This window comes from Rattus norvegicus, chromosome 6 (assembly GCF_021556685.1).
Source record: "Rattus norvegicus strain SHRSP/BbbUtx chromosome 6, alternate assembly SHRSP_T2T, whole genome shotgun sequence".
In the NCBI taxonomy this organism is placed as follows: Eukaryota; Metazoa; Chordata; class Mammalia; order Rodentia; family Muridae; genus Rattus; species Rattus norvegicus.
Window position 1 is genome coordinate 110,172,300 of NC_141539.1, and position 18,475 is coordinate 110,190,774.

Sequence of the window (18,475 nt, forward strand, 5' to 3'; positions counted from 1 at the left end):
AGACCCCCAGAATCCATGTAAAAGGTTTGGATTGCCTGATGCTTTTTCCTTTAAACCTATTGCCTCGAACTAGTCATGAAGAGGCATCTGGGAAAGTGTTAACTTTTAAACTCTTTCAGGAGCCTAGGAAATAGAGCAGCACAGCAGATGACTCCTCAGCAGATGCAAGCGGACCTTCTTTATGTGTTCTTGCTCTGAATATGTTCAAGACAGATTCTCAAAGAAAAAGAGAATTCCAACTCAAAAGTTACCTGTTTGCCATAGAAATTGGTGTCTCCCCTGAAGGAAGATCGAGAGCCGGTGAAGGAAAACATTGGCAAAGGCACTGGAATGGGGACATTCACGCCCACCTAAAAAACAAATCACATCAAAGTTGAAGAGAACTCCCCAAAGGGCTCGAACCATAGTGCACATGTAGAAGCTCAAAGGCAACAGAGATTAATTTTATTTTTGCTTTGGATTTTAGATTTTGTTTGGTTTGAGGTTTTTTTTTTTTTTTTTTTTTTGAGATATCAATTTTAAGTAGTCATCTTGCACCCTGGTGCTCCACCCTAAGAACTTTTATTCCTGAGGAAGAGATGGGTAATTGTGGGCAATTAAAGGGACAGTGTTCAAACAAGCTGCAGTTGACTGATGGTTGTTTATCGTCTCCTCTTCAGAAACAGCTGAAGAATCTCCAAAGTTCCCATTCACAAACCTGTCCCACATCCACCATGTGAGCGTATTTCCGAGCTATGGCTCCGTTGGTGGTAAAGATAGCAGTCCCGTTTCCATATGGGTTGTCATTAACAATCTTGATGGCTTCATCCAGGGTTTCTGTCTCTAAGACCACAAGAACTGGACCAAAAATCTCCTCTTTGTAACAAGTCATACTTGGCTGTCAGGAGAGATAGATCCAGAAAATAAGTCAGCTTTTAAAAAAATATTTACTTATTTATTTATTATAAGTACACCATAGCAGTCTTCAGACACACCAGAAGAGGGCATCAGATCCCATTACAGATGGTTGTGAGTCACCATGTGGTTGCTGGGATTTGAACTCAGGACCTCTGGAAGAGCAGTCAGCGCTCCTAACCACTGAGCCGTCTCTCCAGCCTCCATAAGTCAGCTTTTTTTTTTCCTTTTCTTTTTTTCAGAGCTGGGGACCAAACCCAGGGCCTTGCGCTTGCCAGGCAATAAGTCAGCGTTTTAAATTGTGATATTTTATGCTTTTGGCATTCTGAGTCACCACCCATTGTGGCCACAAGGAGCCTCCATGCTAGTGATCCTTCCTCTTCTCTTATTTCTGTCCAAAAGGTAGAAATCTTCTATGCTACTATCACAGAAAGGGCTTAGAATTCTTGCATTCCTTGCTTTTCAATGCTCTTTCAAGTTCAAGGCCCTAGCACCAGCACCTGTATAACTTATTTCGTACAATTTTACTGAAATTTACATGAAAAGTTCTTTTTATGAATCAAACATAGTAAGTGTACAGAATTTTTCTAAGAGCTTTCTGCTATTGCTCTGTAACAAAGCGGCCGGTTCTCATTCATCCCTTGTTTCCACGTAAGTCTCCGGTTTTGATATTGGTCCTTCTTAGACACTCAGAGCGTCCTGTACCTCAGCACTGGCCAGCTGGGTTTGTTGACAATAAGTTTTTCCTCTGCATTTCTATAGCAAAAACCTTCAATCCATGATCCTTCACGGTTACTGAGGACACACAATAAAAAGCCTGCCTCAATTAGTCACGAATGTTAGCTGAGAGACTGTCACACTTTGATAAATAAGAATTAATCCATGATTTCTTTCTTTTGTTTCAGTCTGGCAAAGAGGGCCCAGGGCAAGGTAGTCAATAAATACTGGCTGGTTAATATAGTGATTGGGATACTACAAGTGAACAAGTGGGAAACAAGTGTAAGACAAGGGTTTTATTTCATTATAATCTTTTAATGGTTTAATTTGTTTTATGTGCACTGATTTATCTACAGTATGTCTGTGTGAGGCTGTCAGATCCTCTGGAACTGGAGTTACACAGTTGTGTGCCACCATGTGGGTCCTGGGAATTGATCCCTGGTCCTCTGGAACAGCAGTCAGTGCTCTGGCTGCTGAGCCGTCTCTCCAGCCCCATAACAAGGGTTTTAACTGCTGTTTATGGGCCAGATATGCCAGCGGCTTGTTCTTAAACAGTCCACAACTAAGAATAGTTTCTACCTTTTTTTTTAATGGTTAAGGAAAATTTTCATGACATAAAATTATGAAATTCAAAAATGTGTCCAGAAATAAGATTTTTACTGGAATACAGTCGTGCATTTGTGGTTGACGTTCTACTATACACCAGATGGTTGTGACAGAGACTGCAGTTCTTCAAAGCTGAGACTATTCACCTTCCACGGGAAGTCTATTATACTGGTTATTTGTGTCCTCTTGATATAGCTCAGGCATCTGCGAAGAAGGAACCTTAACTGGCTTCCTTCAGATTGGCATGTGGGCAGATCTGTGCAGTGTTTCTTAATTAATGATTGGTGAGAGAGAGTCCAGGCCATTGTGGGTGGTGCCATCCCTGGGCATATGTTCCTGAGTTGTATAAAAAAGCAAGGTGAAAGCGCAAGGCCCTGGGTTCGGTCCCCAGCTCCGAAAAAAAGAACCAAAAAAAAAAAAAAAAGCAAGGTGAACCAGCCATAGGGAGCAAGTCAGTAAACAGCCTTCCTCCATGGCCTCAGCTTCAGTTTCTGCCTCCAAGTTCCTGCCATGAGCTCCTGCCCTGAACTCTTCCCTCAGTGATTAACTGGAATCAAAACAAACCAGACAGACCCCTTTTCTCCTAAAGTTGCTTTTGGTCATTTTTATCACAGCGATAGAAAGCAAACCAGGACGTGTGCCACAGAATAGAATGAGCTCTGGTTGGAAGCCAGAGAGAGAGATTTATTTAGTTTCCAGAAAGAATAACTGAGCAATCCTAGCAAGAGTTATGATCTTAAATACCTTCACTTATAGAGAGGTGAAATTTCAAAGCCTCTGAGGTGTTTTTAGCTCTTGTAAAGTAATTCAGTTGTTTACCTTAACATTGGAGATGATGGTTGGTCCAACAAAGTTACCGTTTTCGTAGCCCTTAACTTTAATTTTCCGCCCATCCAGAAGGATGGAAGCCCCCTCTTTTGCTCCACTATCAATCAGATTGCAGACTCTCTCTTTGGCCTGGGGGGTGATCAGGGGACCAAGATCAGCTCCAGGCTGATCTCCTATAAAACAGGTAGAAGTGTCTGAGGATTTTATTACCATAAAACGACTGCTGAGGTAAGTTTGACTAACATGTGGAATTAAGGAGAGGTAATAGTAGGAACATAACTGTTCCCCTCTAGCAAGGCCAGGGCTAACTCTAAGAATTTCATGCTGCAAAGGCAAAGTCTAAAGTTACTTGGCAGCTGACTGATCACCTGCATTGACGCGGAGATTCTTGGCACGCTCTACCAGTTCTGGCAGCCACTTCTTAGCTTCTCCCACAAGGACGGCTGTTGAAAGAGCCATGCAGCGCTGCCCAGCAGCTCCAAATGCTGCCCCAACCAGCTGGTTGAGGGTATTTTCCTTATTGGCATCTGGCATGACTACCCCATGGTTCTTGGCTCCCTAAAGAAATGTAGAAAGTACACAGGTCTTCCTTAGCTAAATTCACTTTTTTTTTATTGTTTATTTATTGACATTTCAAATGTTATCTCCCTTCCTAGTTTCTCCTCCACAAACCCCCTATCTCTTCCTCCCTTCACCCTCCTCCTATGAGGGTGCTCCCCTACCCACCCACTTAATCCCACCTCAGAGTTCTAGCATTCCTCTACGCTGGGTCATGGAGCCTCCACAGGACCACAGGGCTCCACTTAAACAAAAAATTTAAGCAAAGAATCTAATATATGAGAATTTATAGAAAGAAGATCCATAGCGTGTTATTTTGAAAAGGCATTTTTTTTTAAGTTTTAACTTTTGAAGTATTGGGAATTAAACCTAGGCCTCATGCATGCCAGGCTAATATCAGTCTTTCATTTGAGATAGAGCCTCACTGAGTTGCCAGGTAGTATTAAGCTCACTCTGTAGCACAGACCACAGACTGTTTTTAATACTGCTGAAGTTTAAGTAATACTAAACACAGGGCTGGAGAGATGGCTCAGCGGTTAAGAGCACTGACTGCTCTTCCAGAGGTCCTGAGTTCAATTCCCAGCAACCACTTGGTGGCTCACAACCATCTGTAATGGGATCCGATGCCCTCTTTTGGTGTGTCTGAAGACAGCTACAGTGGACTCACATTAAATAAATAAGTCTTTAAAAAAAAAAAAGTAATACTAAACAGAGCTCCATGATGAATCTCCTTGAGAAGCTGATCTGTATTTAAATAAAAACCATTAATATGGTGGTGGGCTAGGGAAGACCCAGTTACTTTCAAACTGAGAGGTTAAAAACTAGTAGAATACAGAAATAAACCACATAACGTACGTATGAGGACATATGAGACAGTGCCTTGTGTGGATAGCCCTTTCTAATTCCTTAACAAACTGGTCATAGTAAAGATGAAGTAACCTTGGGGATAACTAGCTCTTTATCATTTTCTTTTAATTTTTTTTTTAACTTTTCAAGACTGGGTTTCCCTGTAGAGCCCTTACTGTCCTGGAACTCTAAATTAGGCTGGTCTCGAACTTTAATCCTTGCTGGGATTAAAGGCCTGTACCACCAGGCTCTCTACCATATCTTTAAATCATATCACTAGTAAAGTACATTTTTTTAAAGAAGCAATAAATAAGGTCAAGAAAGTGAAAAATCTGGCTGTTAATACTTAGACCAAAGGATGTGAGTAACAGTTTTGAGGAAGAATGTGTCCTTTGTCACCAAATATGTAATAAATGTAATAAAAGGTTCAGAGACTAAGGGAGAAGGCATTCAGGAGGAAATGAAAAACACTGGCCTTCATGAGACATGGGATGAAGCCTGTCTACTGCAGGACAGTTACTAGGTCTTATATATACATACATACATATACATATACATATACATATACATATACATATACATATACATATACATATACATATACATATACATCCGTATGTATGTATGTATGTATGTATGTATGTATGTATGTATGTATGTATGTATGTATGTATGTATAGCCAAGTTTGAGGAGCTAAAGGAATGAGAAGTCACCATATTGGCTTGAACCCTCTTGCCATTTCTTGACCCTCTTTCGAAGATGTACTCTCCCGCCTGGTTGGATCCCACAAAGCTGATTGCCTTGATGTCTGGATGATCGCAAATAAAATTTACAGCTTTGGAAAGAAAAGAAACGATTACCACAAAGAATACAGCCCTAGGCTTACCAACACAGCAAATCCCCCTTTCCCCACACTGTGACCTATAGCCATACATTTCTACATGGAAATCTCACTATGAGGTGCTCTTTTTTCGCTTAAATTTGTTTTGTTTTTGAAACAGGGTCTCACTATGAAGCCCTGGGTGGCCTTGAGCTCACAAGACCAGGCTGATCCCAAACTCAATATTTCTGCCTCACAAATATTGGTGGTATAGTTACACCTGTCTTTAAATCATGAATTGTATTTAGCTGGTTTATTCTCATTAGTATTCCAGAATTCCTAATTCTAATCTCTGAAAGCCATAATTTCTTTAAACTTTATTTTCATTATTTGTGTGTGTGTGTGTGTGTGTGTGTGTGTGTGTGTGTGTGTGTGTACAGCAGAAGACAGCTTTGTGGAATTGGTTCTTTTCTCCCACGTTCATACGAGTCCCAAGATCAGGCTGGTGTGTCAAGTGCCTTTACATGCGGATCCCTTTAGACAATCCATAAAGGCCTCTACATTCCTCAAATACAATAACATTCTTTCACAACTTGACCTTTTTATTTTATCTTTAAGAATATGTTCTATCTAAGATTCTCAGATGCTCATATACCTCTCACACAAGAGGTGACAGGGAAGGCTATAATTAAGAACCAGAGCCAGCCTTCCTGGATAGATGGGTCCTAATTTCCCTACTTTCTGTTACCTAGTTACAGGTCATGTTACTTAGAGCAAGTGACTTCATTGCACTCTGCCTTTATCTTCTTATCTGTAAGATGAAAACAGCCCCTCCCTTAAAGGGCTGTTGAGATATTAAAGAACATAAACTTTCTCTTTGATGTCATCTTTGCCTGGTGTTCCAGCAGTAAGAAACATGGCTACTCCCTAGTTACTTTAGCTCATCCAGATGGCAGGATGGTTAAGAACATGGCATTCAAGCATGAAGTCACTATTAGTAAACCGTTCCTCGCTAAGTTTTTCATCCTAAAATACTCAGTCACAGAGCTGGAGAGATGGCTCAGTGGGTCAGGAATGCTTCCCACTCTCAATTTATTTATCCCAGAGGATATAAATTCAGTTCCCAGCACCCACACTGCGCACCTCACATCCACCTATAGCTTCAATTTCAGGAGCTCCAGTACTCTGTTCTGGCCTCCGTGGGTACCCACTCATGTGTGGCAGACACACAGAGTCACATGTGCCTTAAATAAACATTAAAAATCCCAATCAAGGGTTGGGGATTTAGCTCAGTGGTAGAGCACTTGCCTAGCAAGCGCAAGGCCTTGGGTTCAGTCCCCAGCTCCGAAAAAAAGAAAAAAGAAGAAAAAAAAAATCCCAATCAATTTTTAACACCTTACTTTCTTTGGGAGTCAGATTAAGTAGCCATATAGACAAGGTACCTTCATGTTGTCCATGGATGATGTTCAGTGTTCCGTCCGGGGCACCAGAATCCTGAAGCAACTTAGCAAGAAGCATGGTTGCTCCAGGTACTCGCTCTGATGGTTTCATTAGGAAAGTATTTCCACAGACCATAGCCATGGGAAACATCCAAAGGGGGATCATGGCAGGAAAATTAAATGGTGCGATGCCTGCACACACTCCCAGAGGCAGGCGGTAGGAATAAAGGTCCATGTCTTTGGTAATAGATGGCATGGTCTCTCCCAGCATGAGGGACGTCACACTGCAGGCATGCTCAACCACCTCTGGAAGGGAGAAGACATCAATGAGGTCACCACCTTTGCATGCCGAACACTACTGAGCTTTGTCACACTCTACTCAAGCCTGCGAAGAAGTGGTGGGTCATGCCAATGACAGGAATTTGTCCTTCCATGTTCCTCAGATTCTCTGAGTGGGTAAAACAATGGTAAGATGAATATATGTTCTGAAACATCATTTGTGCTTAAAACAAACAAATAAACAAAACCCCAGTAAATTAGTCTCAAAAGTACCTGACAAATATTGCCTTAAAAGAGAGTGGGAAGCATTCCTGACCCACTGAGCCAGGCTGGGCATAGTGGTGCACAATTTATAATCCTAGCACATGGGAAACTGAGGTAGGAGGACCAGGTCAGAACCAGCCTTGGCTACATAGTTCCAAAGCAGCAAGTGAGCTCTGCCTCAAAAGACAAAAGTCCAAAAATAAAGTAAAATAAAAGCAAAATACAGCAAAAGAAAAGGAAAAAAATACCACAGGATACCAAAATCTACATAAAGAATCAACCTTCCCAGGGTGGGGTCTGCCTCCCATATTCCTTTGATCTCTCCCCCAAGTCAAATGAGGGGCTCCCAGCTTACGAAGGCCTCGGAACACATCTCCTTCAGCATCAGCCAGAGTCTTCCCTTGTTCCAATGTGATTAACCTGGCGATTTCTTTCTAGAGGGAAAACAGATAAATAGAAACTAATCCAAGGATGTTCCCTTATTTACTTACTTGCTCGATGCTGGGGATCTACTTCATGGTTTTGTTGTTTTGAGACAAGATCTCACATAGCTCAAACTCAAACTCGCTTTGTATTTGAGGTTGGCCTTGACTCCTTTCTACCTTTCTGCCTCCGCCTCAGAAGTGCTGGGATCAGAGGTACAAACTACCACGTCTGGCTGAATCCAAGGCCTTGCTCATGCTCACTGTGGTGGTTTGAATGTGCTTGGCCCCGGGAAGTGGCACTATTAGGAGGTGTGGCCTTGTTGGAGGAGATGTTGCCTTATAGAAGGAAGTGATCACTGTAGGGTGGGCTTTGAGGTCTTATTCTTAAGCTTTGCCCACTATGGAAGAGGCCTTCCTCTTGGTTGCAGAAGACAGTCCTCTCCTGGCTGCTTTTGGATCAGGATGTAGAACTCTCAGCTCCTTCACCAGCACCACGTCTGCTCACAGACTGCAGACATGATGATAATGGACTGAACCTCTGAAAGTGTAGGCCAGCAATGAAATATCATCATTGCCTTGGTCATGGTATCTGTTCCCAGCAATGAGACCCTGGCTAACATTCACTAAACACATCCTCTATCACTGAGCTCTTCATCCAGCTCCCCTTCTCCTCCAAGGAAAACCAAAGCTGAGGGGGAACTCGAGTGGGGAGAAGGGTCCTGACCGATGTCCTTCTGTGTTAGTGAGTGAGGACAGCTGAGCGAGTCCCTGAAGAGGTGACCAGTGTACCCTAGGAAGCAGGCTGGTAGGCCACTCAAACTTCTTACCAGGTTTTCTTTAATGAGTTGCTGATAACGAAGCAGGACCTGCTGCCGGCTTAAAATAGATGTGTCTGCCCACGCAGGGAAAGCGCGTTTGCAGGCGGCTACGGCTGCCTCCATTTCAGCTTTGGTGGACTGAGGAACCCGACCAACAACCTCATTGGTGGCCTGGAAAGAAGTCAACACATTTTGCCAATGCCTCGATTCCCCATGTTGACCTACTCACAGCAGCGACACTGTGCTTTGTGGGAGAGCTCCCAGCCCCCACCTGGCCCCATGTTCCCAAAATCCTAGGCTAGTTGGTTTAAGTCCCCCAAAAGGTTTGCTTACTGGGTTGTGGATGTCAATCCATTTGTCACTTTTGGATTCAACGAATTTCCCATCAATGAAGAGCTTTACAGTTGGCTAGGGAAAACACACACACACACACACAGGCAAAAAGAAAAAAGAAAAGAAAAGGAACTTTAATTATTTTGCTTCTCTTTCTCTTGTAAAGAAGAATTCTGGTGGATACTTGGATCTAATTGCTGAGCTTTCTCTCTAGCCCTTTCTGCACCAAAATTTAAACTTCTGGTAGCAATAAAAATACTGATACCTTATGACACGGCTAATAAAGTTCAAGACAGAAATCATCCAAAAGAATTTTTAGACTACATAAAAATACTTACTTCACAATACCGGAAAACTGACGCACACTAAATGTTATATGAAAAAATTCAAATTACCTAATCCTGATGGACTATGCCGCCATTAAATATTGTAATTATAAAGAACATGCTGAAGGGTTGGGGGTTTAGCTTAGTGGTAGAGCGCTTGCCTAGCAAGCACAAGGCCCTGGGTTCGGTCCCCAGCTCTGAAAAAAAAAGAAAAAAGAAAAAAAAAAAAAGACATGCTGCCAGACTGAAACTGTTTAAGACAGAATAGACATAGTTTCTGATAAGAAAACCAGGACAGGGGGGCTGGAGAGATGGCTCAGTGGTTAAGAGCACTGACTACTCTTCCAGAGGTCCTGAGTTCAAATCCCAGCAACCACATGGTGGCTCACAACCATCTGCAATGAGATCCGATGCCCTCTTCTGGTATGTCTAAAGACAGCTACAGTGTACTTATATATAATAAATGAATAAATCTAAAAAAGAAAAAAAGAAAACCAGGACAGGACGTTTTTCTGGGCATGGTGGCACCTAGAGGACTGAAATGGCCTGGTGCGCACAGACAAGCCCAGGAGAATCCAGGAACACTAAATACAGCTCACCTCTGCAGAGGAATGGGGTACAGGGCTACTCTTCCTGGAGTGCCAGGAATGATAGAGTTTTAGAACCTGGTGATCCTTGTCGTCTGATGAGACAGGCTCTACCTGTATCTCCCAGAATTCACGCTTTTACTTATCCCCGACCCTTTCTTTTAAACCATAAAACCCATTCTTATGAGTAATCGTAAGATCTTTTGTATTTTATAGCAGCCTAAGTGAATTCTATGTTATCTTAGATCCAGGCCAATCCTGACACCCACAGTATTTCGTTTATCTCAGTCCAGCTCAATGTACCGAAAATCTTGGGCACTATCTCTGAGTCCACAGTACCCATTCTTGTGAAAGAAGCCAGATAAACTTTGTAAAGAATCTCAGTGTAAACGTATCTTAAATTATTGTACACTTAGGACTGAGTTAATTATTATCTGAATATTTTTTTCTCAAAAGTGTGCTGTGTTCAAATCTGACTAAAGTGAAATGATCTTGGCCAGACTCTACAAGTCTTGGTATAGTGCTGGTTACATTAAAGTTGGGCTGAGCCAAATTTCATTCCTACCCCACTCTGATAGATTTTTTTTTTAAAAAACTCCCACCTGGGGTAAAGCCTGCAGGGGAATCGTCACAGCAGCACACATCTGTTAATCCCAGCATTTGCACAGGTAGGAGTTGAAAACCAGCCTGATCTACATATGAGTTAAGACAAGCCAGGATTACATAATGAGACCTATTTTAAAAACACCTACACTGGATTCCTTCTCAGAAGTCCATCTTTAGCTCCTAAGTTACTTACCACTGATGATGAAGAGAAAGAAGATGCTGGATACCATGTGGAGTTTACTTTAGAAGAAACCTATAGGATTAGAAAGTATCTGATAAATGTCTGGTGCAGTGGCACACACTTTAAATCCCAGCACTCAGGACGCAGACAGGCAGTCTCTGTGAGTTGGAGATAAGCTTGGTCTACATTAAGAGTTTCAGGCCAGCTACGGCTATATGCTAAGACACTCTTTCTTTTTGCTTTTCTTTTTAAGATTTATTTATTTAATTAATTCATATAAGTACATTGTAGCTGTCCAGACATATCAGAAGAGGGCATTGGATCTCATTACAGATGGTTGTGAGTCCTCCTGTGGTTGCTAGGAACTGAACGGGACCTCTGGAAGAGCAATCAGTGCTCTTAACCACTGAGCCATCCCTCCAGCTCCAAGACCCTATTTCAACAAAACACAATTTGATAAATAAATACAGAAAAGTATATAAAACTTGACAAATGGCTGTTATGATGCTCAACATCATATGGCTACTGAGATTAAGTAAAGAATTTAGCCTTGTTTTGAGACAGGCTCCCTCTGTAACCCAGGCTTTCCTGGGACTCATTATATAGCTGAAGCAGGCCTTGAACCCAGTGATTCCCTACTGGCCTCCTAAGTATAGGGTTATAAGCATAAGCCACCACACAATGCTTAGGGCTATATGCCTTTTGTTTGCTTGTTTGTTTGTTTTTGATAGGTGTCTCTCGATGAAGTCCTGGATGTTCTGGAACTCGATATATAGACCATGTTGGCTTTAAATTCACAAAGATCCTCCTGCCTCTGCCTTCTAAGAGCTGGGAATAAAGGAGTGTGCCACCATTCTTGGCACCTTTGTTAAAAAATGAAGTTTAGTTGTCGGTAGAGATGCTGAGACTGGATCTCCTTGTCCTTTTGTATTATCCTCCCAGTGTTAAGGGTCAAACCAAGGGTTTAATGTATGCTAGCAAGCATTCCACCATTGAGCAACATCCCCAGCTTTGGCTATATAGTTTTTATTAAAAAAAAAAATAAAAACGACAAGGCCAGGTGCAGTGACACCGGCCTTTAATTCTAACCCACTGGTAGGTGGAGACAGGCAGACCTCTGTGAATTCAACACCACTCTGGTCTAAACAGTGAGTTTCAGGTCAGCCAGGGCTATTCAGTGAGACCCTGTCTCATAAAAAGGGGGGCAAGGGAGAATAAGTCACCACAAATTGAAGGCTAGCCTGGTAGTCTACACAGTGAAGGCCCCGGACACAGAAAGTCATAGAAACAATAAATTGTGAAGGTCATGCCCTGGATTTCCAGAGAAGTCTTAATTTAAGGAAACTTTTTAGTCATTGTATCATATTTTGCAAAAAGCAGTCACCACAAATCCAACAAAAGTACTTAATATGATATCTAAAGTGTTGAAGACAGTATAAATCAATATAAATATAATAAGCCATAAATAATATTGCCTATGGTCAATGTGACTACAGATTAAATAGTAATAATAATAGTAAATAGATAGTAATAATAGTAAATATATAGTAATACTAGTAAATAATAGTAAATAATAGTAATAATAGTAAATAGATAATAATAAACTACAAATACATGCTCGCACATACTTGAATACAAATGTTCATAGCATCTTTATTTTCATTAGCCCAACTTGGTAATGACTCAACTGTTCACTATTAGATAACACGATCAAAGTGCAGATGTATGAAAATATCACAACGGAACCCAATTTATATTGAATATATTCTAGTAGTAGCATTTTAAAATGTAGCAGCTGAGGATGAGATGAGAATGGAGATCCTTCGGGAAGCTGAAGGCTCACTTATTCCAGCCCAGTCTGGGTACCAAGTGAGACTCTGTTCTAAGGGGTGAAGGGGACAAAGAGCTGAATCATTAGATGATTTCATCGATATAAAACTAGGCAATGCAAGCTCATATATAACACCATCGGATTTGCTGGCACCCTTGGGTGAAAGGGGCAGCAGTAAGGAGAGCTTAGAGGGTATCTTCTTGGAGTAATGGATATTTTTATTATCTTGTGATACTTTCACAGGCAGGAGGTCTTACCCAATGGTATATGTACATCTTACTTTATGTCAATCCCACTGTGATGAAGCTATTTTAAAAATGGTACAGGTACCTCATAGGGGAACATGCTGATATTTTTGTAGGGTAAAAAAAATCAGGGGTCAAGGGAGGCTCAATTATACTAACATTAAATCTCACACTATATTTCTAAAACAAAAACATCAACACATTACAAAAGTTGACTTGAGAAATATTCTAGTAAAAGATGTAAAAGAAAGCTGAGATGATAGTTTTGATGGCCACTGGTCATGCTCACCTCTTGAGAAGGTGATTTATGACAGTGCTCCCTTTGGCCACTGTCCCCTTTCACCAACAGAGTGCTTTACTTCTATATTATACTATGAGTGTCTCCCTTGAGTTCTTTCCATGGCGATCAATAAGGACCAGGGAGATGAGAAGAGCAACACAAAGTCCCAGTGAGCTCTGAGTTCTCGCCCTCACCCTGAGATCTTTGATGCTGTCAACTGAGTTTCTTCTCTCAACTCTCTTTACTTCCTTAATTCCTAAAAGCACATTGACCTATTCCAACCTTCAAGAGTGTCAGTCACTCCTCCTTAGACTGGACCTCACAGCAGAGGGGACTGGTTAATTACTCTCTGTTCTTGAAGCCCTTTTACCTGTCTCCCATGATGCCCTGCTGTCTTCTCCACCCTTCCCTCCCAGCTTTTCTTCTTTGTATCCCTTCCTTATCTCTTCTGCAGGATCCTTCTTCTCTTCTGGCCATTAACTTCACTGCCCAAGGCTAAGTCCCAGGCTTTCTTCTCATTCTGTATATTCTCTTTAAGAGATCCCAGTGGCTCCAGTGGACTAATTGGATCCTGCTGATCCCGAGGTCTGCAGTCCTCAGCCAGTCTTCCTCTTCACAGAATACCCATATAACTATTTCCACACCTCTACTGGGGATCATGCTGAAAAGCTAAACTCCTCCCTCTCCGCCCAAATGCTTTTCTTCCTAAAGCCCACCCACCTGAGCAATGGTCCTGGCTGACCAAGGCGAATTCTGAATGTCACCTCATCCCCCGCTCCCCCCCTTTTCACTTCTCAGTGAACCAAACAAATCCTGGCATAAGTCCCATCTATCTTCCTACACGTCTCTGAACACACAGTGTCCTGTCCTCTCCTCCCATCACCCTGTCCCTTTTCAAGCCTGATTACCATCTCTGGGTCTTCTTTAGATTTCAATAATGGCTTTCCAAGAAGTCTCATAGTTTCCAACCTAACGTGTTCTGAATCTAGTTTCTATTCTGTAAACAGAAATAAATAGGTTCTTTCTAAGAGGAATTAGGCAGAACATTAACACATTCTCAGTCCATTTGAGGATACATATTACTCCCATATGTAGAACCCTTCCATGCTGCTGGGAATGTCCCTCAACCTTAAAGAAGCCAGTGTCTTCAAGGTCCTGGATTCCATTTTTTTGCAGTGCAACATAAAACAGCAGCAGGCCCTCTGATGGCTTCCTATTGCCCTCACAGTTAACATCCCGGGTGGTGTTCAGAGGATGACATAGTGCTTTTGCTTCTCGAACTTCATAGTTTGCTCACTACTTCCTCCTTGCTCTCTATTCCAACCATCCTGGAGTGGAACATTATACAATTTTATCCCAAGGTTGGCCCAAGACTTCTGGACAATGTTTTCTCTTCTTGGTTGTACATAGGCTGATCCATTCTGTCCCTTTCATTCCACTTACCATTCTGGACTCCCTCAGGAAGTCTCAACCCCAGATATGGGATAAGCACCCAATCGTGGACTTCATCAAGCACCCAAATGGCTCCATTTTTCATTCCACATTAGAGGATAAGAGCTTGTTTAATTATTGTCTCTTCAGATCACTAGATCACTGTGTCCTCTGCCCCTAGCATAAGTGCTTGAATAGACTGAAGATTTGTTAATATTTTGCAGAATCAAAGGATGAATAGTCACCAAGCAATGATTTGTTACTAATATCGTTTCGTGTGCTCTCCTGTAAGGATGAAAAGTGTGCAGATCAGCGAACTTCAGCCTCCCAAAGCAGTTAACCTTGTGTTTGCGCTTGTACACGGACTGGCAGTGCACTCAGTCATGACAGGGCACCATGTAGTTTTGCAGGGTTAGACCTCATGTGTTTTGCATTTCCTAAGAAATAGTCGGGGCTGGAGAGATGGCTCAGCAGTTAAGAGCACTGACTGCTCTTCCCGAGGGCCTGAGTTCAATTCCCAGCAACCACATGGTGGCTCATGACCATCTGTTATGGGATCTGATGCCCTCTTCTGGTGTGTCTGAAGACAGCTTCTGTGTACTTATATATAATAAATAAATCTTTTTTTTTTTTTTGGTTCTTTTTTTTCGGAGCTGGGGACCGGACCCAGGGCCTTGCGCTTCCTAGGTAAGCGCTCTACCACTGAGCTAAAACCCCAGCCCCAATAAATAAATCTTAAAAAAAAAAGAAATAGTCATTAGCACAATTCTTGAATAAACCAGCCTATGACTTTCACTGTCTAGATCAGTGATTCTCAACCTTCCTAATGCTGCAACCCTTTAATTCCTCATATTGTGCTGACCTCCAACCATAAAATTATTTTTGTTGCCACTTTGTAACTATAATTTTGCTACAGTTATAAATAGTAATGCAAATATCTGATATGCAGGATATCTGATACAAAGGGTTGTTCAAGCCTGAGAGGTCTTGACTCATGGATTGAGAATGAAATATCTTTCATACTCTAGATATTAATTTCCTATCTGTCATTTCCTTTGTCTTCTCTCCTTGGCTAATGACTTGATAGTGGTGCAATATTCAAACCCAGAATCAGCCCCTTTAAGAAGTTTGTGCTGAACTGGACAGGTTGAGTTTGGGACTCTCTCCTCCCGTCCCTTTAGTACCCTTGGCACCCCCAATTGTCTAGCATCACTGCATTACAGTTGTGAATGTTAAAAGTCTAGAATGGGCCAAAGAAAGAAAGAAAAGCATGCCAAGATCTAGGTCGTAAACTCTCAGCTCCATCAATTACTAACTAGGTGATCTCGAGGTAGTGACCTGAAGTGCCGGCCAATTTACTTCACCATATTTTAAAACTTTGATCTTCACAGATAATCTTAAAACTAGAAAGTAGGGGTTGGGGATTTAGCTCAGTGGTAGAGCACTTGCCTAGGATGCGCAAGGCCCTGGGTTCGGTCCCCAGCTCTGAAAAAAAAGAACCAAAAAAAAAAAAAAAAAAAAAACTAGAAAGTAGCAGAGTTAGGGTTAAATTCACAGCTTTGCTCTGCATCACTGGCAGGTCACTGGCTTCCTTTAAAACTGGTTTTCTTATCTCTGAATGGGAAAGATAATATCATACAAAGCAGAGGGGGGCGTTAAATTCTTCTAATTCCAAAACAGAAAACTTAAAATAACTAAGAACGCTCCCATTTCTTTGTATGCTGCCCTAAAAAATAAATAAATAAAACCTCTGAAAATATAAATTTGATCTTTCTTAGGTTTTTCTGTTAGTCCTCCATTCGTGGCTGTCAGAATGTAGGGCATGTTTCCCTCCCTCTCTCCCTCCCTCTCTCTCTCTCTCTCTCTCTCTCTCTCTCTCTCTCTCCCTGTGTGTGTGTGTGTGTGTGTGTGTGTGTGTATGGGAGAGAGAGAGAGAGAGAGAGAGAGAGAGAGAGAGAAAGAAAGAGAGAGAGACAGAGAGACACAGAGAGAGAGAGGCTTAGTAAGTTATCCAGATGTTTGTTGTTGATCTTGTTAAGGTGCTTGCTGGCTTTTTTTAAAATTTTTGTGTATGTGTGATTGTATACAATATGTGTACAGGTGTCCTTGGGGTCCAGAAGGCATGAGATCCCCTAAAGCTGGAGTTAGAGATGGTGGTAAGCTGCCCAGTGTGGGTGCTGGGAACTGAACTCCGGCCCTCTGAAGAGGAGTAAGCTCTCCTGACCTTTGAGCTACCTCTCCAGCCCTGCATTTTATTTTAGAAAGCATTTTTGTTGATTTTTTTCAGTAACCATTTACTAAGTACTAGGTTTCATTGAAGTGTCTTCAGGCATGTCAGTATACAATGTTGCCTTTCACTCTCTTCTTTACCTGCCCTCCTTATCTCTGCTCCTGCTCTCTGGCAGGTTCCCTTCCCAGGCTGGTTTTGAAGTGGTCTCAAGAGATTTTCCTGCCTCTGTTTCTCCAAGAGCTAGGCCTGCATACATGTACCACATGACCACATAGACTACCCTTTATCAAATTGTCATATTACAATAACTCCTAATTGTCTAAGAACTATTTCTGGTCTTTTTCCAAGTCAGTTTAGAGGTTTTTACAACTTGGGTTTTTTTTTAAGAGTATTTGTTCCAAAAATAACATATATGGGAAGAGAAATTCTACTCCTTTGTGCAAAGGACAAAATACCTTAGGATTTTTAGTGACTTGTGGTAATGGGGTAAGGACGAGAGGGGAGCAATTTTTATAAAGGATGTTAAGAGGTTGGCAATGGAAAACGTAGAGAGGAAATGCTGTATCTGTTACTCCAAAAAGACACCAGAATAGCGCCAGGGGAGTGAAGTCATGCCAACCTTCTAAGACCTCCAGCTCACTCTCTTCATGGTCCCATTAAACAACATTCAAACCTGAACCTTTGGTGACTCGGCCAAGAACCAAATGCACGCACACATTTCTGCAGTAGAACTCCTAAAAACCTGATGAACAGACATAAAATTTTATATAAAAGTGCAACAGGAGACATTCCTAGGCTGGATGAATAAAAGACATCGTTGCTTAATGCTGGATTAAGAATCTTGCCGGGAATAGAGCAAATCTTGTGTCAGATTCTAAGTCCGTGCTACGATGCAAACACATGGGAAAGGCTATAATCAAAGCCGGGACCACAGGCCTGAGGCTTCTGTAGCTCTACAACTTCCCTTGGGCTGGCTTCTTTCTGTGCGGTTAAAATCGTAGCCTAGAAGAGTGGAGGGTGTGTTGGCACTTGAGAACTGACTCTGGGAACGTGTCTTCCTAGGGTCTCATCTTCTACCACCTGTTTGGGGAATGTTTAGTAGAGTTAGCAAAACAATAACGCCCTTATTTATCTCGAAAGTTTAACTTCGCTGAGAAAGTTTAACTTGGCCCAGAGCTTGGGAAAAAAACACTAAGGGCCAGAATAGTTGGTAAACGCTAGCAAATGGCTGCCTTTGATGTGAAAAGCCAGGGTACATGTCTAGAGATTCAAAGTTTCTTCTCTGACCCTTGTTCCATGTTCCTACCCCCTCTTACCTCACATAGAGGCTGGATGGGGGAAGGGACGCTCCTGGCAAAGGAAAGTATTCTATAAACAGTAACCAAAAGGAGTTTCTGGGGCCCAGAGGTGGCTGGCACAGAGGTGAAAGGGAGTCCGTGGGAGGAACCAATGAGAGAAAGCAAGCCCGCGGGTGATAGCAAAGACTGAGCTGGACTGAAGGTGGGTGGGTCAGAGCTAGAAAAGGAAAGGATCAGGAGTAAAAGTGGGGTGGGCCAGGCGTGACCGTCCGGGGCTGGATTCCCGGGCCAGGCAATACGGAGTGACAGCTCAAACACACGGGTCTGGTGGAATACAAGGGTCTGCAAAGAAGGGTCTGGGCCAAGAAGTCTGTCCAGCAGAAGCATGGTTTAGAGACCGGGCGGAAAGGACCCATTTCTAACGTCATGGTCCCTCGTCGCCACCCTCACTCGCCTGCAGGATCCGGGACCGCACTGCTGCTGCTGCCGCCACTGCCGCCGCCATGGCTCACCAGACTCTGCCCAGCTCCCCGCGCCTCCGCTGCCAGTGCCTCCCTAGAAGCTACAGCGCTAAGCTACGCCCCGAACACAACCTAGCCTCTCCATTGGAGGGAAGGGGCACTTTTCATAAC

At 42.5% G+C, this 18,475-nt stretch overlaps 2 protein-coding genes across 7 annotated transcripts in view; one reads left to right on the top strand and one right to left on the bottom strand.

Annotated features, from left to right (window-relative positions):
• Bbof1 (basal body orientation factor 1) overlaps positions 1-619 on the top strand; it is a 25,813-nt gene extending 25,194 nt beyond the window's left edge. For 3 of the 4 annotated variants that reach the window (XM_087554306.1, XM_087554304.1, XM_087554305.1), the window contains one exon: positions 120-619. In XM_087554306.1, the coding sequence (XP_087410432.1) occupies positions 120-134 (15 nt within the window). In that variant the 3' untranslated portion in view covers positions 135-619. 4 annotated transcript variants of the gene reach the window in all.
• Positions 1-18,412, bottom strand: part of Aldh6a1 (aldehyde dehydrogenase 6 family, member A1) — a 20,873-nt gene extending 2,461 nt beyond the window's left edge. Inside the window, exons 1-13 of one of the 3 annotated variants that reach the window (XM_087554883.1) lie at positions 18,298-18,412; positions 17,165-17,625; positions 14,328-14,600; positions 10,541-10,600; positions 8,829-8,903; positions 8,505-8,666; positions 7,608-7,686; positions 6,713-7,015; positions 5,164-5,285; positions 3,414-3,603; positions 3,037-3,218; positions 698-877; positions 252-350 (exon numbers count right to left, since the gene is read on the bottom strand). In XM_087554883.1, coding sequence (XP_087411009.1) covers positions 252-350; positions 698-877; positions 3,037-3,218; positions 3,414-3,603; positions 5,164-5,285; positions 6,713-7,015; positions 7,608-7,686; positions 8,505-8,666; positions 8,829-8,903; positions 10,541-10,600; positions 14,328-14,330 — 1,455 coding nt within the window. In that variant the 5' untranslated portion in view covers positions 14,331-14,600; positions 17,165-17,625; positions 18,298-18,412. 3 annotated transcript variants of the gene reach the window in all.
• Positions 18,413-18,475: the final 63 nt, after the last annotated feature.